Raw genomic sequence first — 12,251 nt, forward strand, 5'->3', positions numbered from 1 at the left:
ATGACTTTTAACAGATTGGCTCTCACATGACTGCTTAACTTGACAGGAATATTGGTTGTGGGCTTCGTAGTAATAAAATATAATCTGTAATATGGCTGATATCTAGTAGCAGAGAAACCGGCCGAAAACTTTAGTTGGAAATGCAACCCAACTGTATTTTAAATAAAGAGTATTTTAAAACCATAGCCACTAACTATGTGTAGTACTGAAGTAGTTATGTAGGTTGACTGACTTCCTATCCCAGCAGAGAAAATTGCAAAATGAATTCAATAAATCTGGCAATTTGACCATGAAGCGTAAACATGCGAGATGATTACACTCACTCATTTAGCCATGAGTTGGCCTTCTAATTTCTTCATTGCAAATAGGGGTAACAGTAAATGTAGCGTCACTGCTGGTCCCCATATCGCAAGAAGAAATACATTTTTTTTTAAACTCTCATTTTGACTAAGCTGACGATGTCATCTCCACTTTCAGAATCATGACAAATTTGAAACATTCATCAATTTTCAAGTTAATTTTGCTGTTCAGCCCTACACTCAGAAATCTATTACTAATGCACTTACGTTTCACTTCAATCAGCTATTGATTTCTGCATGACGGGCGGATTGTTTCAAGGGATTTTAATTAACTCCAGTGCAAAGCCAAGTCAGATCAAACCAGGGCATTGTCTCTTGACGAGGGATACTCAATGTGGCTTTTATGTGTAAAAGATAAATTGAGGTAATTTATTTTTTAGCCGTCGTTGGGATTGTCCTCCGGAAAGAAAAAGGTGTTAGGCTGGGATAGCTGGGATTTTCCGCGCCCTCCCCCACCCTGTGGCGGGTTTTCCAGCGGCTGAGACAGCTCGCCACTGCTGGGGGAGGGATCGTCCAGTCCTGCTGAAGGCAATGCCGTTTTCCATGGCTCATTGGCCGCGCCCTCAGGTTGCCCACCAGCCGATGGCGGGCTGCCTCCACCGCCAGAAAACCCATTGCTGTGAGGCCGGAAAGTTCCGCCACATGGCTCAGTTATTCAGTTATCCCCTCATAAAATTATTTCCGCAACAAATTGATGTTATTTTCAAGCCTGACAGGAAGGAAGCGTAGACAGTTCTTCATGAACATTTTTTTAGCATCAGGTCAGACCGTTTCTTGTTCTCTTCTGCACTTTGATATTCATAAGCAAGAGGAATATGCTGCCCATCTCGCCACCAACATCACAATATCACAATATCACAGAAATTCCAGCATTGTAAAATGAGCCAACTTTTGGTGTGACATCAGGTAAACCTTCTAAATAGTCCCGCCTAATGCTTCAGATGACAGAGCTCCAGTTTGTTTTCATTTTCTATCCTGAAGGTCGTGACTGGTGCTTTATACCCCGCACAAGCAACCCCTCCTCGTTTTTAGCACATACAGCGAGCCCAAGCAACCTCTGGGGTGTTACATCCACTCCACATGTCAATATATTAATTTTTCCAGCAGAGGTATCCCAGTTGACTTCTCTCCCTTCTCCTTAGTCCCGGGAACTAAGACAACTGTAGGATCACCACTGCTGTCCTGGGTTGGGATAGTTAACTCAGCATTGCCCTGGTCAAAATAGGGACTTCCGTAGTCTATTTGGCTTAATGTCACATGATGTTTTTACACAATAAGCTATCAGTTGAGGCTCTAAGATCATATCTTCTAATGGTCACAGAACAGATGGAGTTATCTCTTTGATGCCAAAGTTGGAATCGGTTATCCCCAATGATGCAGTTGAAGAATTGTATTCGAGGAGCTATGACCTTAATGTAGAGCATCATTTCTGTCAGAGAGCTGTGGGTACCCACAGTCCACTTATGGCTGCAGCAACTCTGTCCTAGTGCCTTGACTCTGAATAATCAGAAGTTAGCACCAAAAGTGGAAATAAATATCTAATCAATGGCTGCATTACTAAATTTCGCTGCCAGACATCTGAAGACTTAACTGTTGAGCAGTGGAGTGCAAAGATCTGCTGCTTCATAAATGAACAAATGCTGAGAGGCTAGAGTTTAATATTTTCAGTATATTATCAATGGAAATTATTCCTTTATTAAATTATCTATAATGTGTTACAGTTTGTTGAAATAAATGATCTACTTCAAGCAGATCCACCTGTCTGATGTTTTTCTGTTTGCAAGGCCTATTACATAGAAGAGACACTGAAGTGCTGAGATTGGTTTTCGAAAGTGTCTTGTAATTATTTAGTGACTATGAAACCTATTAGCACCTTAAATAGTGATTCATGAGCTCCCTCCATGATTTAAGAACTAACTGCCCACACGGTGTGACATTCGATTACTGGTCTGTGCCAGGTTAACCAATTCCGCCCAGAGAACCTTAGAAAGTTTACGGCACAGAATGAGGCCATTCCGGTCCATCGTCTCTGCGCCGGCTCTAAGATAAAAAACTAGCTGCCCATTCTAATCTACCTCCCAGCATCTGACCCATAGCCTTGTAGATTATATCACTTCAAGTGCAGATCACATACCTTTTTAAATGAGTAGTGGATTTCTGTCTCAACCACCAACAGGATGGTGAATTCGAAACACCTCGGAGTAAAAAGGTTTTTTTCCTCATGTCCCTTCTAACCCTTCTACCAATCACCTTAAATCTGTGCCCCATAATAATTGACCTCTGCACTAGTGGAAACAGGGCACCCATGTCCACTCTGTCTCTTATAAGCAATTCTACATTCGCTTCAGTTTCTTGGCCTCGACTCCGCTGACCCAACCACCGCTCCAACAGTATTCCTTGTTCATCCATCATCCACACCCTCACTGACCTAGGTTGCCGCTTTGTTCTCCATGGCATTCAATTTTAAATATTTGTCCTTGTCTTCAAATCCTTTCAAATCTCTGCAGGCTTGACAGCATCTGTGGAGAGAAAAGGGAGCTAATGTTTCGAGTCTGGATGACTCTTTGTCCAGCTTTGACAAAGGGTCATCCAGACTCAAAACATTAGCTCCCTTGTCTCTCCACAGATGCTGTCAGACCTGCTGAGATTGTCCAGCATTTTCTGTTTTTGTTTCAGATTCCAGTATCCGCAGCAATTTGCTTTTATATCCCCTTCAAATCTCCCCCCGATTCTGGGGCCATTTCCATTCTTGCATCTCTTGCCAAGCCACTGCGTCCTCTAGTTTTGGTCTTTTATACATTTGCACCATCGTCCATAGATCTTTCAGCCACCACTATCCTACCTCCAGAATTCCCTCTCTAAACCACCCTGCCTTTACACCCTCCATAGCTTTGAAAACCTTTGCAACATCCATTCAGCAACCAATCACCTTGTCACTTCTCCAAACCCTCCCATCATGCTTGGCGACATTGTTTTTTTTTTTTCTTTCCCCCCCCCCCTCATGAGGCACCTTGCATTTTTTTCTGCATTAAAGTCTCTTAAACATTGAGCAAAAAGAGGATTGTGTTCAGCTCTGCTATCTTCTCCAGTAGCCATTTTGATAAGGCACGTGAGGACTGGCAGCGTCACCACAGACACCTCTCAGTATTTGGTCTTTATCTTAAGTAAAAAAACAATGAAGAGGCGAAGTGTTTGCTGTCAAATGTTGCAGCTTCTCCTATTTGGAAGTTGGTTGGGTAGCTTCAACATTCTCCATCCTGTGGGACTTGTTCTACAGGACTGACAGTCCACATGTAGAAATTTAAAGAGCTATCATCCAGTGGTCATTGTTCCATAATCCACTTAATGCCACTTAAGGTTCAACCAAGAATGGTTTGCCAAAATAAAAAACTCCAGATTTTCCTTTTTGAAACCCACTACATCAGGAGCTGGCAACAAATGAAAATCGTAGTTACGATTGAATGGAATTAGTTCCAGCTTTAGATTTGGTCTGTTATGGCCAGTAACGTTAGACAACCCCATCGCTGTTAATATCAACAAATCCCCCATTTCACAATAGCACAGTGGTTAGCACTGTTGCTTCACAGCACCAGGGTCCCAGGTTCGATTCCCGCTTGGGTCACTGTCTGTGCGGAGTTTGCACATTCTCCCTTTGTTTGCGTGGGTTTCCTCCGGGTGCTCCGGTTTCCTCCCACAAGTCCTGAAAGACGCGCTGTTAGGTGAATTGGACATTCTGAATTCTCCCTCAGTGTACACGAACAGGCGCCAGAGTGTGGCGACTACAGGCTTTTCACAGTAACCTCATTGCAGTGTTAATGTAAGCCTACTTGTGACACTAATAAAGATTATTATTATTAGATATCCTGCAGTCAGAGCTGATCCCCCAGCGTATTACGAATCACAGATGAAGTGAATTTATGGAGATCTCGGATTGCCTACAATAGACAATATCCATAGAAAAATAGATAATACCAAAGAAAACACGAGGATGGAGACTGAATTAGCTGAATGGGATCATTTGTAATTTGTGTTGTTTTTTTCTATGATTAGGATTGCACCATCTGCATGGAAAGGCTGGTCAGCTCGTCGGGCTACGAGGGTGTCATGAGCCTGAAAGGGGTGAAGCCGGAACTTGTTGGAAAGCTCAGTAAATGCAGTCATATGTACCACCTCCTGTGTCTCGTGGCCATGTACAACAATGGCAACAAGGTGAGAGCCGCCTGTCAGCAGGTAACACCACAGTGAAGCATTGGGAGTAACGATAGCATTTCCAATGTTCGCTTTCTCCTCAATTTGTAAAACCCTAAAATACCAATTTCATTTTGCTTCCGTCAAGAACCTCTGTCATGAAGCACCTGTATAGTACTGAGTTCCACAGGTTCAACATACCAAGAGAGACTGATTAAAATTGCATAACGAGGACTTTGTACATACATCAAATGTCACACAGTTGTAATTCTGTCTAACGTAGCGTCAATTAATGGGGTGTGGAGAAAGTAGTTGTGTGAAAAAGCCAGCCAGCCCATTCAGCTTGTTCTGTTAGAATCACGGGCAGGCCATGGCTTAGTTGGCTAAGAGTCAAGCAATGCAATGTGATGTAAGAGATAAAACTGAGCAATTGAGTAAAAGCAATATTTGTGCTGCCCACAATTTAGGGCAGCACGGTAGCATTGTGGATAGCACAATTGCTTCACAGCTCCAGGGTCCCAGGTTCGATTCCGGCTTGGGTCACTGTCTGTGCGGAGTCTGCACATCTCCCCGTGTGTGGGTGGGTTTCCTCCGGGTGCTCCGGTTTCCTCCCACAGTCCAACGATGTGCAGGTTAGGTGGATTGGCCATGATAAATTGCCCTTAGTGTCCAAAATTGCCCTTAGGGTGGGGTTACTGGGTTATGGGGATAGGTGTTGACCATGGGTAGGGTGCTCTTTCCAAGAGCCGGTGCAAACCCGATGGGCCGAATGGCCTCCTTCTGCACTGTAAATTCTATGATTAAAACACACAGGCAGGTTTCCTTTTCAAAGGGATTTATTCAGTTCCTATGTTATTTTCCTGATCCCTCGATTCTTTCATGTCATGCTCCATTGCTCGACTCCTAAGTGATCTCCGAAGAGCTCCGTGATATGCTGCTCCTGAGCTAGTTATTGGTTGGAGGCAGCGAATGACATGGATTGATTGACTCGCCTCCTGATTGTCACTCTTAGGGGGCGAATCTCCGAGCCCCGCGCCGGGTAGGAGAGTCGGCGCAACCGCGCCACGACGCCACGACGCCTGCGCGCGATTCTCCGAGGTGTGGAGAATCGGCGCCACTTGCGCCAGCGCATTTGACGTGGCGCGGGCCGCTGGAATCGGCGGGGCCGCCGATTCTCCGGCCCGGATGGGCCGCGCGGATACGACAGAGGTCCGCCGGCGCTGTTCACCCCTGGTCGCTGCCGGCGGGAACTCTGCGTGAAGGGTCAGGGGGCGGCCTGTGGGGCGGGGAAGAGTGATCCTTCACCGGGGGGCCTCCGATGGGGTCTGCCGCGCGATCGGGGCCCACCGATCGGCGGGCCGGCCTCTTCCCCCCGTGCCTACTTTGTTGCGCGGCCGGCCGCTGAACACGACGCCATGTTGAGTCGGGGCCGGCGCGCTGAAGAAGTCCCCCACGTCTGCGCAGGTTGGCGCGGCGCCCATTTGGCGCCGGGAAGGGAGGCTGGAGCGGTGTGAACCGCGCCAGCGCCGTGCTGGCCCCCTGTGGGGGACAGAATCGGTCATCCCCGTGCCTGTTTCACGCCATCGTGAAACGCGAAGGCGTTCACAACGGCGCGAACACTTGGGCTCCATTTTGGAGAATCGCCCCCTTAAGGTCTGATCTAGTTCACTACCAGTCTTTCAAAATGTCAAGCTGTTGCTGGGCCTCTGCTGTTCATTGGAACAAATGTAGAACAATGGAGGGAGTTCAGGGTAACTGCAGCCAGAGAATGGAATGGCAGACTTCATGTGTTTTGAATTTATTCTCAGGATGGGGCTAATGTCATCGCTAGTTGCCCTGTAAACATAGACCTTCTCCTTAAACTGCATCAATTATTACAGTAATAACGTTCCCACGGTAGTGCTAACTAGAGAATTCTAGGATAATGACTCAGCAATGATGAAGGAACTATGCTATGTATCTATGTCAGGGTGGAGTGTGCCTTGGAGCAGTACCAGAAGACATAGGAGTGGAATTAGGCCACTCGGCCCATCGCGTCTGCTCCACCATTCAATCATGGCTGATATTTCCTCATCCCCATTCTCCTGCCTTCTCCCCATAACCCCCGATCCCCTTATTAATCATGAACCTATCTATTTCTGTCTTAAAGACACTCAGTGAATTGGCCTCCACAGCCTTCTGCGGCAAAGAGTTCCACAGGTTCACAACCCTCTGGCTGAAGAAATTCCTCCTCATTTCTCTTTTAAAGGATCGTCCCTTTAGTCTGAGATGGTGTCCTTTGGTTCTAGTTTTTCCTACAAGTGGAAACATCCTCTCCACATCCACTCTATCCAGACCTCGCAGTATCTTGTAAGTTTCAATATCCAAGACATCATTACTTTTGTCCCTCTTGATGGTGGAGTTTGCCGGGAAAGGAGGTACTGTTGAAGTAACCTTAGGCATGGCATCCTGTAAACTGTACGTAATGCAGCCACAATGAACAGACGATGGAATAGGGGCATATTGAGTCCAGTAGCAGGGGTGCTGATCAACTGAAATACTCTGTCCTGAACGAGGGCTGTGGGAAGTCCCACTTGAGCTGCGTATCTGATGTAGAGGAGCTGGGAATTGAGCCACAGAGTATCCGGCCTCTGCCCAGCCCTTGTATCCATGGCTGATGCAGTTCAGTGCCTCAATAGTGATGATCCCAAGGTATTGATGATGGGAGACTTGGCAGTGGTGGTACTGTTAAAGAACATGGAAAGTGGCTGTGCTCTCTCTTGTTCGACATGCTAAACCAATGAGAAATAGTCACCGGCTTGCACACTAAGGATAATGCTAGGATAAGGCCATTGTAGGACCGTGGCCTTAGAAAATCCATCATTGAATTTGACGAGGGTGGTGGAGCAAATGGAGGAGGATTTTAAAAGATGGGACATGCTCCCGCTCTCGTTGGCGTGTAGGGTGCAGTCGGTCAAAATGGTGGTCCTTCCGAGGTTTTTGTTCGTGTTTCAATGCCTCCCCATCGTGATCACCAAGGGCTTTTTCAAGAGAGTAGGTAGGAGTATCATGGGGTATGTGTGGGCAAATAAGACCTCGAGGGTTACGAGATGGTTCTTGGAACGCAAAGAGTTACTACTGGGCAGCAAATGTGGCGATGATCCGTAAGTGGGTTATGGAGGGAGAGGGGGCGGCATGGAAGAGGATGGAGATGGCGTCCTGTAAAGGAACGAGCCTGGGGGCGTTGGTAACGGCACCGCTGCCGCTCTCGCCGACAAAATACACCACAAGCCCGGTGGTGGCGGCAACACTAAAGATCTGGGGCCAGTGGAGAAGGCACAGGGGTGCAATGGGAGCATCGGTGTGGTCCCCGATCAGGGGTAACCACCGCTTTGTCCCGGGGAAGATGGACAGGGGGTTCCAAGGCTGGCATCGGGCGGGGATAAGAAGAATGGGGGACCTGTTCATTGACGGGACATTTGCGAGCCTAGGGGCACTGGAGGAGAAATTTGAGTTACCCCCAGGAAATGCATTTAGATATATGCAGGTGAGGGCTTTTGTGAGGCGACAGGTGAGGGAATTTCCATTGCTCCCGGCACAAGAAGTTCAAGATAGGGTGATCTCGGGGGTATGGGTCGGGGAGGGCAAGGTGTCGGAAATATACCAAGAGGTGAAAGAAGAGGGGGAAGTACTAGTAGAAGAACTGAAAGGTAAATGGGAGGAGGAGCTGGGGAGGAGATTGAGGAAGGGCTATGGGGCGACGCCCTGGGTAGGGTTAATGCCTCCTCCTCGTGTGCCAGGCTCAGTCTGATACAATTTAAGGTGGTTCACAGAGCGCATTTGACGAGGGCGAGGCTGAGTAGGTTCTTTGGGGTAGAGGATAGATGTGAAAGATGTTCAGGGAGCCCGGCGAACCATGTCCATATGTTTTGGTCATGCCCGGCATTGGAGGGGTTCTGGAGAGGAGTGGCGGGAGCAATATCTCAGGTGGTGAAAGTCCGGGTCAAGCCAAGCTGGGGGCTAGCAATATTTGGAGTAGTGGATGAGCCAGGAGTGCAGGAGGCGAAAGAGGCCAGAATTCTGGCCTTTGCGTCCCTAGTAGCCCGGCGAAGGGTCTTGCTATTGTGGAAGGAGGCGAAGCCCCCTAGCCTGGAGGCCTGGATTAACGACATGGCGGGGTTCATAAAATTGGAGAGAATTAAGTTTGCTTTGAGAGGGTCTGCACAGGGGTTTTACAGGCGGTGGCAACCGTTCCTAGAATATCTCGCGGAGCGTTAGAAGAAGGTCGATCAGCAGCTGCAGCAACCCTTGGGGGGGGGGGGGGGGGGGTGGGAACGAGAGACTGTTTGAGGGGATGGACGAGCGGGAGATAGCATGGAGGGTGGGGGGAAACGGTACGCGCGGCCAAGAGCCAGTGTATAAAGCTATGTAAATATACCATCTTGTCATGTATATATCTTGCTCAGGGAGAATTTGCGTTACTTTGTTAGCGGGGGGGGGGGGATTGTTTGTAAGGGGGAAAAATTGTGTTGTTAAAAAACCTTAATACAAATATATATATATTTTTTAACAATCCATCATTGGTCATGCTACAGGGTTAATACAACAGGGAAATTGGGACATTTCATGGTAAAGCTCCTGCTGCTGCACTCAGCTTTTAGTTGCTGTGGGCTATTAATTTAACTCACTTTTGCTTTGCCGTTTATTAAAAATACATTTAAAATATTAAAATGTTTCTTCAGCCATATTCGTTTTGTGTTCCATCTGGTGCAAAGAATACCACAGATTCAAAATAACTCTTAAAGACATACACACACAAAAGAAGCATTTTGTTGAAACCTAAATATAGGTTTATGTTGGTAAAGGCTAAATGATGAGCACATAGCAGAATGCAAATCATGCAGGTGTCTTGCTGCTGATGTATTGCATTAAGAACGCCTCTTCCTCACTTCATGTATGAAGCCAGGCCTTTAGGGATCCTTTTGACCAGTGAGCACATCTTTGATGATTTATAATTAGCATCACAGAGAGGTGTCAGCTAATCGGCATGTTTGAATACATGTTTGAACTCTTGGATACAGGCTAGATCGTGACCAAAGCTGTTCATCATCAATAAGAGGCTACACAGCTGGCTCACACACTAGAATAAACTGAAAGCTATGGTGGATAATAGGGGCGGGATTCTCCGACCCCCCGCCGGGTTGGAGAATCGCCGGGGGCTGGCGTGAATCCCGCCCCCGCCGGTTGCCAAATTCTCCGGCACCGGATATTTGGCGGTGGCGGGAATCGTGCCACGCCGGTTGGCGGGGACCCCCCCCGTGATTCTCCGGCCCGGATGGGCCGAAGTCCCGCCGCTAAAATGCCTGTCCCGCCGGCGTAGATTAAACCACCTACCTTACCGGCGGGGCAAGGTGGCGCGAGCAGGCTCTGGGGTCCTGGGGGGGGCGCGGGGCGATCTGGCCCCGGGGGGGTGCCCCCACGGTGGCCTGGCCCGCGATCGGGGCCCACGGATCCGCGGGCGGGCCTGTGCCGTGGGGGCACTCTTTCCCTTCTGCCTTCGCCACGGTCTCCACCATGGCGGAGGCGGAAGAGACTCCCTCCACTGCGCATGCGCGGGAATGCCGTCAGCGGCCGCTAACGCTCTCGCACATGCGCCGCCCGGAGATGTCATTTCCGCACCAGCTGGCGGGGCACCAAAGGCCTTTTCCGCCAGCTGGCGGGGCGGAAATTTGTCCGGCGCGGGCCTAGCCCCTTAAGGTTGGGGCTCGACCCCCAAAGATGCGGAGCATTCCGCACCTTTGGGGCGGCGCGATGCCTGACTGATTTGCGCCATTTTGGGCGCCAGTCGGCGGACATTGCGCCGATACTGGGGAATTTCGCCAGATGCCTGAAACAGAAAATGCTAGAAGCTCTTGACAGGTCATACAGCCTCTGTTGAGGGAGAACATCTCGACCCATGATCCTTCACCAAACAGGGCTGAGAAACTTCAGCTATGAGGATAGATTGGAGAGGTTGGGACTGTTAGCACAGTGATTAGCACTGTTGCCAGGGTCCCAGGTTCGATTTCCACTTGGGTCACTGTCTGTGTGGAGTCTGCATGTTCTCCCCGTGTCTGCGTTAGTTTTCTCTGGGTGCTCTGGTTTCCTCCCACAAGTCCCGAAAGATATGCTTGTTTGGTGAATTGGACATTCTCCCTCACTGTATGACAACATGCGCTGGAATGTGGTGACTAGGGAATTTTCACAGTAACTTCATTGCAGTGTTAATGTAAGCCTACTGGTAACAGAAATAAAGATTTTTATTCTCCTTGGAGAGAAAAAAGGCGAAGAGGAGATTTAATAGAGATGTTCAAAATCACGAGGGGGCTGTACAGAGTAGATAGAGAAAAACTGTTCCCACTCGTGAAAGGGTCAAGAACGAGAGGGCCCAGATTTAAAGTGATTTGCAAAAGAAGCAAATGTGATGTGATAAAATCTTTTTCACACAGCGAGTGGTTTGGGTCTTGAATGCGCTGCCTGGACGTGTGGTCCAGGCAGGTTCAATCAAAGGGCATGAGATGATAATTTGAATAGAAACAATGTGGAGGAGTACAGGGAAAAGCCAGGGGAATGGCATTGAGTCATCATGTTCATTTTGAGAGTCGGCGCAGACACTAAGGGCGAAATGGCCTCCCTCTACACCATATCAATTCTGTGATGCTGACAGCATAATTGATGAAACATTAACTTAAGATATCTCTTCGGATACTGCTGGACCAGCTGCACATTCCCAGCATTTTCTGTTTTCAACCCCAAATAAATTTGCTGGATTTGCTTCAGAACACCTGTGACAAAAAGCCCAGCAAAGAAGTTCACTTTGAGGCTGCGAGAGACACGCGCCAGGAGCTGGCAGCACAACAGTATAAACATAGGATTTGCTTATTGGCCCTGTTGTGGCTCAAGGGATATTTATATGTCAATTACGGGCAGTGTTGTTTTTAAAAACTTTTGCCAAGTTCCATTAAAAACAGAAGGAAACTTCTTGGATTGAGTGGGGAAGTGATTTGGATCATAGAATCCCTACAGCACAAAAGGAGGCCATTCGGCCCATCGAGTCTGCCCGGCCCCTCTGAAGGAGCACACTACCTAAGCCAAAGATAAAAGCACATTACTGCGGATGCTGGAATCTGAAACAAAAACAGAACATACTGGACAATCTCAGGAGATCTTACAGCATCTGTGGAGAAAAAAGGGAGCTAACGTTTCGAGTCGGGATGAGTCTTTGACGAAGAGTCATCCACGCTGGAAACATTGGCTCCCTTTTCTCTCCACAAATGCTGTCAGATCCCCTGAGATTGTCCAGTATGTTCTGTTTTTGTTTCTACCTAAGTCCACTCCCCCCCCCCCCTATCCACATAACCCGGTAACCCCACCTACCCTGCACATCTTTGGACTGTGGGAGGAAACCGGAGCACCCGGAGGAAACCCACGCTGACATGAGGAGAATGTTGTGCAAACTCCACACGACAGTCACCCAAGGCCAGAATTGAACCCAGGTACCTGGCGCTGTGAGGCAGCAGTGCTAACCATTGTGCCATCATGCTGCCCTTCTCAACATCCAGGACTATCGACCCCACATTGCATATAGCAGCTCTCTCCTTTGCTAACTGTCATTGCTATAAGTTAGTCAAGTTGAACCTTGTTCCGGGCAGCTTGGTGGCGCAGTGGATAGCACTGCTGCCTCAC

The 12,251-nt window shown here is 48.2% G+C and overlaps 1 protein-coding gene across 1 annotated transcript in view; it reads left to right on the forward strand.

Annotated features, from left to right (window-relative positions):
• LOC140403908 (E3 ubiquitin-protein ligase DTX1-like) overlaps window positions 1-12,251 on the forward strand; it is a 368,481-nt gene that overhangs the window by 339,091 nt on the left and 17,139 nt on the right. The window contains exon 6 of the mRNA XM_072492183.1: window positions 4,410-4,568. Within this exon, the coding sequence (XP_072348284.1) occupies window positions 4,410-4,568 (159 nt within the window). The remainder of the gene's footprint in view (window positions 1-4,409; window positions 4,569-12,251) is intronic.

The sequence above is a fragment of the Scyliorhinus torazame genome, chromosome 1, assembly GCF_047496885.1.
Source record: "Scyliorhinus torazame isolate Kashiwa2021f chromosome 1, sScyTor2.1, whole genome shotgun sequence".
In the NCBI taxonomy this organism is placed as follows: domain Eukaryota; kingdom Metazoa; phylum Chordata; class Chondrichthyes; order Carcharhiniformes; family Scyliorhinidae; genus Scyliorhinus; species Scyliorhinus torazame.